This window comes from Notamacropus eugenii, chromosome 3 (genome assembly GCF_028372415.1).
Source record: "Notamacropus eugenii isolate mMacEug1 chromosome 3, mMacEug1.pri_v2, whole genome shotgun sequence".
Classification (NCBI taxonomy): Eukaryota; Metazoa; Chordata; class Mammalia; order Diprotodontia; family Macropodidae; genus Notamacropus; species Notamacropus eugenii.
Window position 1 is genome coordinate 120,665,195 of NC_092874.1, and position 14,466 is coordinate 120,679,660.

Below are 14,466 nucleotides of genomic sequence, written 5' to 3' on the forward strand. Positions count from 1 at the left end.
GATAATGACTTAGAAAACCACAAATTAACGTTACCTATGTCTTATTGTATTTTTTTGGTAAACATTTCCCAATTACATTTTAATCTAGTCTAGGTCTCATTTGTTGAGTTTGACACCCCTGATCTAGTCCAATCTCTGCATTATACAAATGAGGAAACTGAGGCCCACAGAGGTGAAATGGCTTGTCCAAAATTCCCTATGTGGTAAGTGGCAGTCGGGATCCAAAGTCAGGTCTTCTGAAACCAAACACTGCTCTCTTTCCACTGTCCCCATGCTGGCTCTTTATTCACTCAAATGACTGACAAGTGCCTTGAAGATCCTTTATCCTTTTACATGCTCTGACTAGCACAAAGCAGTTTTGCTGATGTTATTAAAGCCTCAGAGGAGTCTCAGCAGGCAGTTGTGTTTTTTCAAACCAGGAAAACAGTAAGGGGAAGGGGAGGGGCACATTATACAGACAAAATCATTTTCTTGATTATTTTCCCCTCAAAATGGTGATGGAGGGCAGGCAGAGATGGGCATCACTGTGCCACAGTGTGCCTCATCTTCCTATGGACAATTAGCTGCCCTTTTCTCATCAGGGATGGGGAGGGTAACATTTACTGGTATCAGCAGAAAATGAGGGCAAGAAAGAACTAGATTCACCAAGCAAAGTTTAATTCTGACATGTAACAAAGGATGATTAGAACCAAACAATACTCTGAAATCCACCATCCAGCTTGAGAACTACTCAGACACATTTTTGCCTAAGTTCCTAAAAAAAAAAATTTAAAAACGTTTCACTTGGGCACAAGTGTTAAGTGATAATACAATTCCTTTATCCTTAACTCCAAGAGCTCCAGTCATTCTCCAGTTCAAGGTGTTTTCAGTAAAGTCTAATCTGCTTCTGTGCCTGTTTTGGTTTATCCCTTTTCTGCACACTTTGGTTTATGGTTACAACTCATGGTTATGAAGATATGCTCTATAGGCATCTATCCATCCATGCTTCCATCCATCATTAAGCCTTCTTTCCCTTCTTTTTCTTGCCGGCACCAGGCCAGCGGAAGCCACGTAAATTTAGGCAGTCAGCAATATTGTGGGCGATGTAATACAGGTTCAACATGGCAGCTGGATGAAGGATGTCCACTTCAGGCTTTTTCGCTTTCTTCCCACCCCGGCCCTTCCCCCGGCCTTTTCCCTTTTTGCCTTTACCTGGCTTTTAAAGAAAAGAATGAACATAGGGTGAACAGTTATATTCTGGAGGATAGCATCACACAGTCAACATTTTTAATGAAACTGGGGGAGAAGGAAGAAACCAGTGACATGGGTGGGGGTGGGGTAAGGAAGGGTGAATTAATGAATTAACAAAGAAAAGGAAAAAAAATGGAATAAAACAAGCCAACAATCTATTTCTACTTTTAGCTCTATCCGTGTTATTTTAGAGGTGTGTTGTAGCAAAGAAGGCACTGGGTTTGGAGTTTAAATTTGATTTGAAATCCTGCTGGTTAAATTACTTAACAGCTGTATGACCCTGGGCAAATCACTGAACTTTTTTGGACCTCAGTTTTCTTTTTTTAAAAAAATTAAATTAATAAAGCAACAATAAATGCTCACCATAGGTCAAGTACTGTACTAAGTTCTGGAGATACAAAGATACATAAAAACCAAGACTGGCTTTGAGAAGCTCACATTCTAAGGAAGGGAGACAATTAAATAACTATCCACCTACACAATAGGAAGGCAATGGCAGTCCTGGTGGAGAGAAGCCCAAAAGGCTTCTGAGAGAAGGTGGGGATTTGGGCTGAGTCTCTGGGTAATAGAGGTGGTGGAGATGAAGAGAGACAGACTGTACTAAGTCTTTAGGGAACCGAGAAGGAAGAGGTAGAGAAAGCATTCCAGTTATGGGGAACGCCAGCAAAAAGGCATAGATGGGAGATGGGGTCAAGTTCAAAGATCACCAATGAGGCCATAGTGTAGCTGGATGGTAGCCTATGAGGAAAGGAATAAAGTATGAGAAGACTAGGAAGGTAGGAAGGGGCCAGGTGGTGAAGGGCTTTAAAAGGTAAACAGAGGGTTTGATATTTGAGGTAATAGGGAGCCATTGGAGTTTATTCAGTGGGGAGGGTAACATGGTCAGACTTGCCCTTCAAGAAAATTACTTTCAACAGCTGTATTTGAATTTTGTAAAAAAAAAAAAAAAAAAAAAGATTGAATTTGACAAACATCAAATAAAATTGGCATTTCCACATATATTTTCTACTGTAAAATAGGAGAGGATGAGACTTAAAATTATGAGTCTCTGTAGTGTTTGTTTTTCTTTTTAAGTATGTAATAAATTCAACATTTAACTTTTAATACTGACCTGCTTGTCTGTGATTCCTTCTAGCCCATCCTTTTGCTCTCTTCTTTCTTTCTTTTTTAGCATCCCTATTGCTATCCCTCCTTTTATTCATACTCTGCCCCCAAAATTGGAAGAAAAAACTCCAATAAAACCCTTTTAACAAATATGCATAGTCAAAAAATAAATTCTCAGGTTGTGTGCCTCAGTTGTGTCATCTGAAAACTTTATTAATTGGAAACATGACCTTCAAGATCTTTTCTAATTTCTTTTGTGGTGTGGAATGGTTCTGTTCTGAAAAACATAACCAATTATTTTAAATAGGTAGATAAGAGGGAAGGGAAAAGGAATACACCACTATAGAAAAGAGGAAGAAGGAGGTAGAACTTACTATTTTTCTTATTCAGGGTACGTGAAGAAGAATTTACAAACATGGAGAGCAGGCATCAGATGAACCTTATCTGAGCCAGACACAGGAAAGTTGAACACATGCCCAGCACCTGTGTGCATGCACACACATAAACTGGCATAGAGATGCATCAGATTTAACTGGGAAACAAGTGAGGATGGGGGGAAGAGGTAAGAGGGAGAATAACTGGGCGAGAAATCATTGAAAACAAAACAAATTTCTTTCTTTAAAAAAAAAAGTCATTGTGAAACATGACAAAATTCCATATCAAAGTAAAATAGGGACAAGGAATTCAAATTGAGCATTTTTGATTTACCAAACAGAATAGTGCAGAGTACCCTTGGGGGAAATATCTTCCAGAAACCAATTACTCAGTCCTGTCAAATGTGAACAAAATTCACTTTCTTAATTAAACAAAAAGACATTTCCACTCTTAGTCAGAACACTGTAAACAAGATATATTTCAATTTTCTTAGTTTCAGGTAATTAAAATCCTTATCCAACCACTGAAATTGATTAGTTCTTTTATTCAAAGAAGACTGATTTGGTCTTTGTTTAAAATGAGACCAATGACTTCAGACTAGGATACTATCATTATTATTTATACACACACACATATATATACATATATATGTATGTATATATTTTAACACAACTGAGTCCTTAGCACTATATTCTTCCACATGGGTTTGACCATGTTACAGTCCTGCTCAAAAAACTTCAGTGGCTCACTCTTGCCCCTGGGATAAAATACAAACTTTTCTGTTTGGTTTTTAAAGTCCTTCAAAGGCTCTCTTTCCAGTCTTCCAGCACATTCCATTCTTTCACAAAAACCACATTCCATTCAAAATCATCTACTTATTCTTTACAGATGACATTCAATCTCCCAACTCCATGCTTTTGCATAGGCTGTCCCCCATGACTTAAATGTACTGAACTCTCCTGATGTCTCACTTCATAGACTACTTAGCTTCCTTCAGAGCTCAGCTCAAGTGCCAATCCCAACAGAAAGTCCATCCTGACCCCTCAGTTGCTAGTGCCCTCCCCTCAAGAAACTGCTTTGTGCATATTTAGCATTTAATTTTCTATATGCTTGTTTTTCACTTGTTCGGTTGGATTCAACTCTTTGTGACCCCATGGACCATATTGCACCAATACTGGTCATGAGATTTTTTAGCAAAGATCCAAGAATCCAAAGATCAATTTCCTTTTCAAGTAGATTAAGGCAAACAGAGGTTAAGGGCTTGCCCAGGATCACACAGCTAATAAGTGTCTGAAGTCAAATTTGAACTCAGGCTTTCCCGACTCCAAGCCCAGCACTCCATCCATGGAGCCACCTAGCTGCCTCTGTATCTGTGTAATTTCCTCTCAATAAGCAGGCAAGTTAACCTAGCTGAAGCAGCAGAGAACTCAAAGGAAGAGAGAAGAATCAATATTTGTCAGGAAAGTCAAATAACTGCTGCCACCATCTTCACTATCTTCTCCCTAACAGCCCCAATGGAGAAAGCCTAGGACACTGGACCCAAGAGCCTAGGGGAATGGCAGTGATTTCTGCTCCATGCCCAAAGCCTTCATTTTATGGTGCTATAGCCTAGCAACTATTCTAACCCATGCTATAGCCACAGCTACTGAAGATCCAGAAAACAAAGTTCCTGCTCTGAAAGTCCTTGGCACTGTCAAATGGCTCAACATCAAAATTCATATGACTTTATCGGTGGAAATCACATAAAAGAAGCATTACCATCTGTTTTGATGTTACACCCTAAGGACCATGGGATCTTTCCAGCTGACTTGCAGCTGAAACCTTCCATATGTCTTGTCTCCCCCATTAGAATGGGAGCTCTTGGAGAGCAGCAACTGGCTTATTTTTCTACATGTACATCAAAATTTAACATAGCACTTAGTACATAGTAGGCTCTAAATAGGGGTAGTTAGGTGGCAAAGTGGCTAGAACCCTGAGATTGGAATCAGGAAAACTCATGTTCCTGAGTTCAAATCTGGCCTCTGACACTCTGGGCATGTCACTTAACTCTGTTTGCTTCAGTTTTCTCATCTGTAAAATGAGCTGAAGAAGGAAATGGAAAACAGCTCCAGTATCTTTGCCAAGAAAACCCCAAAATGGGATCATGAAGAATCACTGAAACGACTGAAGAACAGCTACTCATATATAATCTAATTATTTTCATGTTTCTCTTTTCCTTTAAAACAAGACTTCCTTGAGAATAAAGATTCTTTTTGTCTTTCTTCATTTAGCACAATGCCTAGGACATAAGAAATGCTTAATAAAAGCTTGTTGACTGTCTCATGCCAGCTCCTTGAGATCAGGGACTATTTGGTTCTTAAAAGTCTTTGCAGCCCCATTGCCTGACACACAGTAGACATTTTAATAAATGCTTGTTGAACTGAATGCCTCTGAATACATAACAATAGGAAACATGATATAAGACTTAAGGTTTGCAAAATGCTTTGCCTCTATCTCATTTGATATCAATAGGATCATTTGTGAGATATATTTACATAAAATAGGTAGGTTTCATACTAGCAAAGATCTTGAAACTAATGTTGTAATCTCTGACTGGGAAATGGCCAAAGAAATTCTGGTATGTGAATGTCATGGAACACTATTGCACTGTAAGAAATGACAAAAGGGATGTGCTCAGTGAAACGTGGGAAGACTTGTATGAACTGACCAGAGAAAAGACAGCCCAACCAAGAGAATCATGTATACAAAAACCACTGTTAAGAAAAACAACTTTGATAGACAGAAGAACTTTGATCAACACAACAAACTGTAATTCCAGAGGACTGACAATGAAACATGCTTTCCGTTTCCTGACAGAAAGGCAATGTTGGACCCAAGATGTAGAATGAGACATACATTTTTGGACATGACAATGTGGGATTTTGTGTTGTTTGATTATACATATATGTTACAAGGATCTTGTTTTCCTTTTTGAAAAAAATTAGTGTTTCACAAGATTGCACATGTAACCTGAATAAAATTGCATACTGTCTCAGGAAGTGAGAAGGGAAAAGAGGCAGGAATAGAATTTGGAACTCAAAACTTTTTTAAAAAATTCTAAAAATTATTTTTACACATGATTGGGGGAAAACAAATTTTTTTAAATCAGAGGTATGGATAAGAGAGAGGAAATGAATATTTGCAAATTTTTTAAAAAGTAAGTAAAAGTTACATAAAAAGCAACTGATTCATTGTACTGTTTTAGAAATACACTAAGATAAACAAAAACAATCTTTTTAATTGCATAAAATATAGTTAGAAACAGTAATTTTTTAAAGTAAATATATTAGAGTATAACATTTTAAAAGAGTTATGCTACTAGCCATACCACATGGCTAAAAAAAAAAAGGATAAAAATATTTGCTGAATAGCTCACAATACAACCCAAGGACCACCATCCTTTGTGAAAAAAAATTAAGAAATTTTCAAGAAATGAGAGACCACATGAGGATACTGACTTTCTACAATCCTTCCAGGGGAAATTGGAACATAAGGAGAACAGGAAAGCATAATGGTGGATAAAGAGTTATTATACTGGCCCATGTAATTTTGAAAATTCTGGCTATTTTTCCAACTTTCCTATTTTCAATGGAATTAAATGTTCAAAGTCTGAAACTGTTTTTTTTAAAGCTCTTTTGAAAAGTGCTCTGAAGGAGAGAAACAGGTGGTTGACATGAGAGCACACTACCATCTTAGCCAAGATTAACTCAAAAACAGAAGTTCATCCAGGACACTGGTTTTAAGGTTCCACACAATGTTTCTGTCTTTTACACAGATGCTTTTTCTTTAAAATATGTTTAAGATAGTTACTCTAAAGGAGAAAGATGATTCAAAAGTCTGGGCCCCATCCACTTCCTGTGTCACTACAAGGGAGCTCCGGGGCTCTTTGTCTCCTATGAACAAAATACAGATTGAATACAGGCTGAGGATTCTGAAAGCAAAGTGACATTCTGAACTGTATTGATTGACTTGCTCAAGAAGCATGGATTTAAATTACTGTTTCCTCACAGCCAAAAATGGAAAGGGCAATTATTATTTATCACATAAAGGGAGCACAAGGATGAATGATGGACAAGCACACTTGAGATTCCTGTATTAAAAGCTCTGTGAAGATACATGTATTGAACTTAATCCAGGAGCAGCTAGGTGGTGCAGTGGAGAGAGCATCAGCCCTGGAGTCAGGAGGACCTAAATTCAAGTCCAGCTTTAGATACTTACTGGCTGTATGACTCTGGGCAAGTCACTTAACTCTCTTTGCTTCTCCCCCCCCCCCAAATGAACCTAATCCATCATTTCTCCAGGAAAAGGTTGTTTTCATCAGCTACAACTATTTATTGAGCAGCAACTGTGTGTAAGGAGCTGAGCTGAGTTAATAATGATGTAAGATGCTACAGATACCACCCACTGTCCTAAAGAAACTTGAACCCTAGTTGTGAGACAGGACGTACAGAAGTGTAATAGGATCGTGTGTGTGTGTGTGTGTGTGTGTGTGTGTGTGTGTGTACCAGGTTGTTGTTTGTCCTTCGTTCTCAAAGAGGACCATGACATCAAGATGATGACATGACTTGCAGTTGACTTTGATTTGAGTGAGGGAAGGCTGTGCAAGGTCACCAACCTCACTTTCTTCTCCTGAGCCATCTGGGTCCAGTGGCATGATATTCATCAGGAAGGCTAGAGATGGCCCAAGATGCAATGGGAGACCCTGGTCCTTTCAGGCTAAGGTCCTATAACATTCTCACTTTGAGTGAGATTTATGTGTACCAGCTGAAAGGGAAAACCAATTGCCTTTAACTAGTCTTCACAGCTGCCACCAGTGCAAATTTCCACACTGTTCTTAAAGAAGCCTAACATTAGCTTCTCCCAAGGAGTTGGATAGATGATCTCCAAGCTCGCTTCTAGACCATGTCTGAATCCTATCATCCTATTACACTTCTGCAGTCAGCCCTAATTGCTGCAGGACTGGGACAATCATCTTCTCCATCCCGTATTTACATTCTCACTTAGCAGGCTGAGTTTGTAATACAGGGCCATCATGTTTAATGAACTCACCACGTCTGCTAGTGTTCAAGAGTGTAGTGGTTGTTTTGGAAGAACAGCTTGGAATTATTCAAGAAACATGGAAGAAGTTATTGATGCCATTTGGCCGAGTGATCCCAATTATTGGGTTTATATTCAGGGAGGGAGAGATGGTAAATGCCAGCAAGGAAATATCTATTTATACAAAAAATCATGACTAAATCATTTGTAATTGCAAAAAGATGAAAACAAAAGTGCATGTCCAGTGAACTATTCTACACCTTTAGTGCCTTACCTCTGTAAAGAGTACAATTCATCAAATTATAGTACATGAATGTAGGGATAGGGATAGAGACTGTACCTGTGATTTACTGACATCAGAAACTCTCTGAGTGATGCCAGGATGGAATCTTGAGCAGAGAAGAAAACCTTATGCTTCATTTCCCTCCTGATTTTTTTTTTTTTGCTCAAACCAGCTAATGGATAAAACCACTTACCTAGAAGCTAGTAGTCTCCATAGCTACTGCTAATGCAAATTTCCCATACTGTTCTTAAAGCAGCATATAAAAATTAATAGCTGTTGTGACCTTCAACACCTCTCAGGACCTCAGATGTGAGATGAGGCAATTGGGTTAGATGATCTCCAAAGTCCCTTCCAGACCATGACTACATCTAAATGATTGATCTATGAAACTAATACAATCTGCTTGAATAGCTGCATGACCCTGAGCATCAATTTCCCTCCAATGTGACCTCCCCTTTCCACATCTACTTTAGTTGGCTGACTTTGGGTGTTCATGCTCTCAGCTGACATCCTTTAAGGGGCTCTCTACCTTTGAAGGGGAAGGAAGAGAACACACAATCAGAGATGATGAATTGGAAGGGACTTCAAAAATCTTCTAACCCCTAACAGCTTGGAACTCTGTCTACAACATCCAGGACAATTATATAGCTTCTTCCTAATGACCTCTACTGATAAGGAACTTAATACCTTATGCAGCAGCCCACCGCATTGTTGGATAGATCTCATGATTAGAAAGGCATACTTCATGTTGAATAGTTATTTTCCTCTGTGACCTCTAGCCACTGGTCCTAGTTTTGGTCCCTAAGGTTATGTTCTATTTTGTCACCAACTTTTATATTATTTCCCACTCATCTGTTAGTTTATATACACTCAGGGTGTCCCAAAAGTCTTAGTGCAGTTTAAAGCTTTGATAAATACATATATAAATAAAATAAAAATATAAATATTATATTAAATTTATAAAAATAAATATATAAATAAATAAATAAAAATAAAAGCTTTTCCAGTTTAAAGAACTGCACTAAGACTTTTGGGACAGCCTGTATCTTGGCCAATGGTACTAAAAAAATAAAAGATATGAAGACAAAGCTTCTGGCCTAATTACCATTTCTTAAATAGGACATTCCATCTCCTGACTTTGTACAGGCTGTCTCCTATGCCTAGAATGCTCTGCCTCTTCACCTCTGCTTTGTACTTTCTCTTCCTTCAAGACTCAGCTCAGATTCTACCTTCTGCAGGAAGACTTTCTCAGCACTCCCAGATGCTAGCACCTTCCCTTCTCAGATGACCTTCCATCTGCCGTAGAGATTGTGTATGTTCTTGGTTATTTACACATTGTCTCCTCCATTAGAATGTAAGCTCTATGAGGACAAGGACTGTTTCTGTTTTTCTTTGCATCCCCGGTACTTAGTACAGTTACTGGCATGTAGCAAGGGCTTAGTCAATATTTGTTGACTTCTTGACTGCCTAGGGCAATGCCTATTGCTGCCCTCATCTTTCATGATCCTAAGTCAATTCCTTGAGGATTATGAATGAATAAGACTTCTACTGATATCAATTTTGAATGCACTTCAGTTCTAATCTTATCTAATTCGAAATGCAAACAAGCAAGCAAACAAAAAAAAATAGAAGGAAAGAACGGTGACTATGGGCAACATGATTACGAAACTGGTCAATTTTAAGCGAAACGATTGCTCTAGATTCAGAATCACAATAAACCAGGTTTACAAGAACCTCAGAATTTCTTAACTAAGAACATGAATGATACATAATAGAAGGATATTTGCATAGCACTTCGTGGTTTACCTAGTCATCGGAGTACTGGTATCTATTCTCATATCACAGATAGGGAAACTGAGACTCTGAGGGGAAAAGCAGCTTGCCTAGGGTCATACAGCTTTTAAAAAAATGCTGAAGGTGGGAACTACATCCAGACCTCTGGACTCCAAATCTAGGGCTCTATCCCGTTTGGTACACTGCCTGTCTAAACCATAATTAGTAAGTTTATTACCATAACAAAGTCTTGCTTTCCGTTGAACTGGTGGTCACAGGGTTAGTTCATAATTCTGAAATACAGAGATCATAAAATGAGGTTACAATCCAAGGTTTTGTACATTGCTGCCCACCTGAATCCCCCAGTTTTTTCATCACCTGGGGAGAGGGAAAAAGAACAGAACAGAACATTCAGTGGTTAGGAAGATGAGGCAACATCGCTAAATCTATGACCTGTAAGCTCCACCACCAAAACCAAAGACCCCTGAAGGATTAAGTGACTTCCCGTAGGAATCTAGGACAATCGTTACTCTTTTCTGTTCTTGCTCGCACTTTTAAAGCGGGGTATCACCATTTTCTGGCAAACGAAAGAGCAGAAAGAAACAGGACGAAGTAGCTTCAATCCTGGGTCTAAGAGGGTTACAGATAAAGGAGGACAACAGGTGAAAAGTGCAAAAATACCCCCATTCCCAACAGAGCCTTCACCAGTCACGGCACGTCCAGCGCTGCAATTGAAACACCTCTGCTGCTGAGAAGTTAACAACTGCACCTCTCTTCCTGGCTAGCTCGTTCAGGAAAGACGAGGATCCTTGCAAGGGAGAATCGACTCACCATCCTCTCTTGCTCACAGTCCCTGCAGCGTCTGCCAAAGTCACGCGCGCGCGCGCAAACAAAAGTCCATTCTGCCTCCTTCCTCCTGATGGGCGGAGTCTGCGCAGTGTTTATTCTGTTACTAGGGGCAAAGAGGGGCGGGGGGGGGTGGGGGAGGGGGGAAGGGAGGAGGGCTTAGGGGCAGGAGAGAAAGAGGGGGTGCGGAAGTTGGGTGCTCCTTTCCCGACTCCCTCTTGCCCACCCACCCCAGTATTCTCTCAATCTGTTCGCTATTTGATGGATACCAATGGAGTGGAGAGCGCCGGCTGTCTTTCAGTTGTACTTGCGAGCTATGCTGAGGCGATAGACCCCAGGTCTCGAAGGTACCCCTCACTTCTACGTCATATGTCAGCCCTTCCAGAACGCCTTTGTTACATAGTGTCCCTGTAGTATTCCATGCCCTACCCCTCGGAGGATGAAAGGTCCATGTGGGAGGAACTACTTTCCCAAGTCGTGTTGATATTTCCTTCTGAAAGCCTCTCAGACTGACGGGAACCTTTCTTTTTCCTTCCTGTCACTCTCCCGTAACCTCCTTCACTTCTGAGGCATCAAGGTGGAGCGGTGGATGCAGTTCTCTGAGCTTCAGCTTTGGCTGTGTGACTCTCGGCAAGTCTAACCTCAATCTGCCTCAGTTTCCTCAACTGTTAAATGGAGATAATAATAGCACCTCTCTCCCAGGGTTGTCTTAAGGATCAAATGAAGTTCTATTTGTAAAGCCCTTAGAGTAATGTCTGGAGCGAAGTGGGCAGATGATTAATAAATGCTTGTTTCCTTCCGTTTCCAAATCTTACATAGAAAGATTAGATTTAAAGGATTTATATAAAGATTGAGAAGATAAGCTATTTTGGTCTTGTCGCCCACCTATTGATAATGAGCTCAATCATATGACTGTTTAAGTCTTTGAAACATATAAGAAGCATCTGAATTAACCTTTGAGACATTTGGGAGTGGACGGTCAATTGTGCGTTGGACATAATTTTTTTAAATTAAATTTTCATCGATGTTTTGTTTTTATATCAATAAATAATAATCAATAAACATTTATTAAGTGCCTACCATATGCCAGAGGGCAGCTAGGCGGTGCAGAGTGTAGAGCACCAGTGCAGGAATCAGGAGAACCTGAGTTCAAATCTCACCTCAGACACTTGACACTCACTAGATGTGTGACCTTGGGCAAGCCACCTAATCCCAGTTGCCTCATCCTGGGTCATCTCCAGTCATCCTGATGAATATCTGGTCACTGGATTCAGATGGCTCTGGAGGAGAAATGAGGTTGGTGACCTTGCACAGCCCTCCCTCACTCAAAACAAAGTCGAGTGCAAGTCATGTCATTATTTCTCTGATGGCATGGTCTTCTTTGGCAATGAAGGACGAACACACACCATATGCCACACACTGTGCACCCAAATTTGTCCATGTGTGTCTCCCTCTCCCCCTCCCAGGGAGACCTCCTCTATATTTTTCTTTTATTCTGTCTGTTCCACAACCCCAACACTGAGCAACTTTTTTTGAAATCTCCCCAAAATAAAGTCCTTATAACATAGATGCGTGGTCCTATAAAACACGTTACCATGTTGGTCATGTTACAAACACCTGTGACTTACTGCATTTTAAGATCATCACCTCTCTAGAAGGAGGTCAGTGGCCTTTTCAGCTTCAGTATTTTGAACTCTCTTTATCTGCCAAAGTTGTTTTTCTCTATAATGTTATCATTGTATAAATTGTTCTAGTTTTGCTAACTTTGCTCTGCACCAGTGATCTAACTCCTTTCCTCTGAAACTGTTCATTTCATCAATTAGTAAGACAAAATAATATACAGTTACATTCATATCCTAGCATTTATCAACCCCCCAAATTGGACACTCCCAGTTTTCAATTTTTGACTGTGGGGGCTATGAATATTTTTGTACATTTAAATTCTTCTCTTTTTCCTTTGATTTCTTTTGGGTCTCTAAGTCTAATAGTGGCACAGCTGGGTCACAGTTTAGTAACTTTTGGGGCATAGTTTTAAATGACTTTCCAGAATGATTGAACCAATTCATACCACCACCATAGAACTACCAAAAGTTCAGTAGTGTACCTATTTTCCTATAGCTCCTTCAACATTTATCATTTTCTTCTTTTATCATTTTTGGCAGTCTGATGGGTAGGAGGTGGAACTTCAAATTGTTTTAATTTACTTTTATCTGATTATTAGTGATGTGGAACATTTTCTCCCACATGGTTGTTAATAGCGTGGATTTCTTTCTTTGAAAACTCTTTTAATGTCCATATATTTTTGATCTGTTGAGGAATGGCTCTCAGTCTTGTAGTTTTGAATCAGTTTCTTACCTATTTTGGAAATGAGGCCTCTATCTGGGAAACTTACTGCAAAGATTTTTTCTAGTTACCTGTTTGTCTTCTAATTTTGACTACATTATATTTGTTTTTTTTTTTTTTTAAAAAAAACCTTTTTAGCTCTTCCCTTGAGCCATCCTAAGTAATCATTTTAAATGGTGAGGTACGCTCTTGATCCAGAGAACCCCACAAAATCATGCAAATCAAGGGGTTTAAATCTCCGGGTCCACTTCAAGAACACATGTGAAACAGCCCAAGCTATCAAGGGCATGCATATCCAAAAAGCCACCAAGTATTTGAAAGATGTCATACTGAAGAAACAATGTGGTCCCTTCCATTGGTATAATGGTGGAGTTGGCAGGTGTGCCCAAGCAATGGGGTTGGATATAGGCCGTTAGCCCAAAAAGAATGCTGAATTCTTGCTGCATCTGCTTAAAAATGCAGAGAATAACTCAGAGCGGAAGGGTTTGGATGTGGATTCTCTTGTCATTGAGCATATCCAGGTTAACAAGGCTCCCAAAATGTGACGGCGTACTTACAGGGCTCATGGTCGAATCAAGCCATACGTGAATTCTTCTTGCCATATTGAGATGATGCTTCTGAAAAGGAACAGATTGTTCCTAAACCAGAAGAGGAGGTTTCTCAAAAGAAAAAGATATCCCAGGAGAAGCAAAAGCTTATGGCACAAGAGTAAATATAACATTAAAATGGAAATAAAAGTGAAATGTTTGAAAACAAAGAAACTTTTCATTTTATAGAATCAAAATTGGCATTTTATCTTGTGCCATCCTCTCTATTATTGTTTAGTCATGAACTCTTTACCTGTCCATAGATACAAAAGATCCTTTCTTCAATGCTCTTCTAATTGTTGACAATACAGTCTTTCATATCTAGATTTTATATCCATTTGAAACATCATGGAATGAGCCATAAGATGTTAGTCTAAACCAAATTTCTGCCAGACTACTGCCCAGTTTTTTGTCTTTTTTTTTTCTCAAATAATGAAACATTCCCCCTAGTAACTGGGGTCTTTGGGTTTATCTTTGTTAGTGTTTACTTCTCTATTTTATGTTTTTAACTTCTTCCACTGCTCTCTCTCTCTCTCTCTCTAACAGTACTGAATTTTTTTAAATGAATATTTCATTGTAGTACAATTTAAGATCTGGTGCCAAGAGATCCTCCCCTTCTTTCTATTTTTTCCTTATTGCTTTTGAGATTCTTGACCTTTCATTCCTCCATTTGAATTTCATTATTATTTTTTCTAGCTCTATAAAGTATTTTATTGGTAGTTTGATTGGTTTAGCACTGAATAAGTAAATACGTTTAGATAGTAATTTTATTTTTATTATTTTGGCTTGACCTACTCATGTGCAATTAATGTTTTATTATGTAGGTCTGTATTCATTTCTGCAAAGAAC

The 14,466-nt window shown here is 39.1% G+C and overlaps 1 protein-coding gene and 1 long non-coding RNA gene across 4 annotated transcripts in view; one reads left to right on the plus strand and one right to left on the minus strand.

Annotated features, from left to right (window-relative positions):
- Positions 1-636: 636 nt before the first annotated feature.
- Positions 637-11,054, minus strand: SMKR1 (small lysine rich protein 1). Of its 3 annotated transcripts, XM_072652769.1 has the most exons (4): positions 10,957-11,054; positions 10,673-10,771; positions 10,080-10,134; positions 637-1,195 (listed from the first exon to the last, which is right to left on the minus strand). In XM_072652769.1, exons 3-4 carry the CDS (start codon positions 10,080-10,082, stop codon positions 998-1,000), a joined length of 201 nt encoding a protein of 66 aa, XP_072508870.1. In that variant the 5' UTR covers positions 10,083-10,134; positions 10,673-10,771; positions 10,957-11,054; the 3' UTR covers positions 637-997. The 3 variants fall into 3 exon arrangements, with proteins under 3 accessions (XP_072508870.1, XP_072508872.1, XP_072508871.1); XM_072652771.1 differs by lacking the exon at positions 10,957-11,054 and having other exon boundaries at positions 10,547-10,784; XM_072652770.1 differs by lacking the exon at positions 10,957-11,054 and having other exon boundaries at positions 10,523-10,784.
- The window catches only part of LOC140533249 (uncharacterized), a 69,373-nt gene continuing 65,739 nt past the window's right edge, over positions 10,833-14,466 (plus strand). Inside the window, exon 1 of the long non-coding RNA XR_011976854.1 lies at positions 10,833-11,034. This is a non-coding gene — a long non-coding RNA (uncharacterized lncRNA). The remainder of the gene's footprint in view (positions 11,035-14,466) is intronic.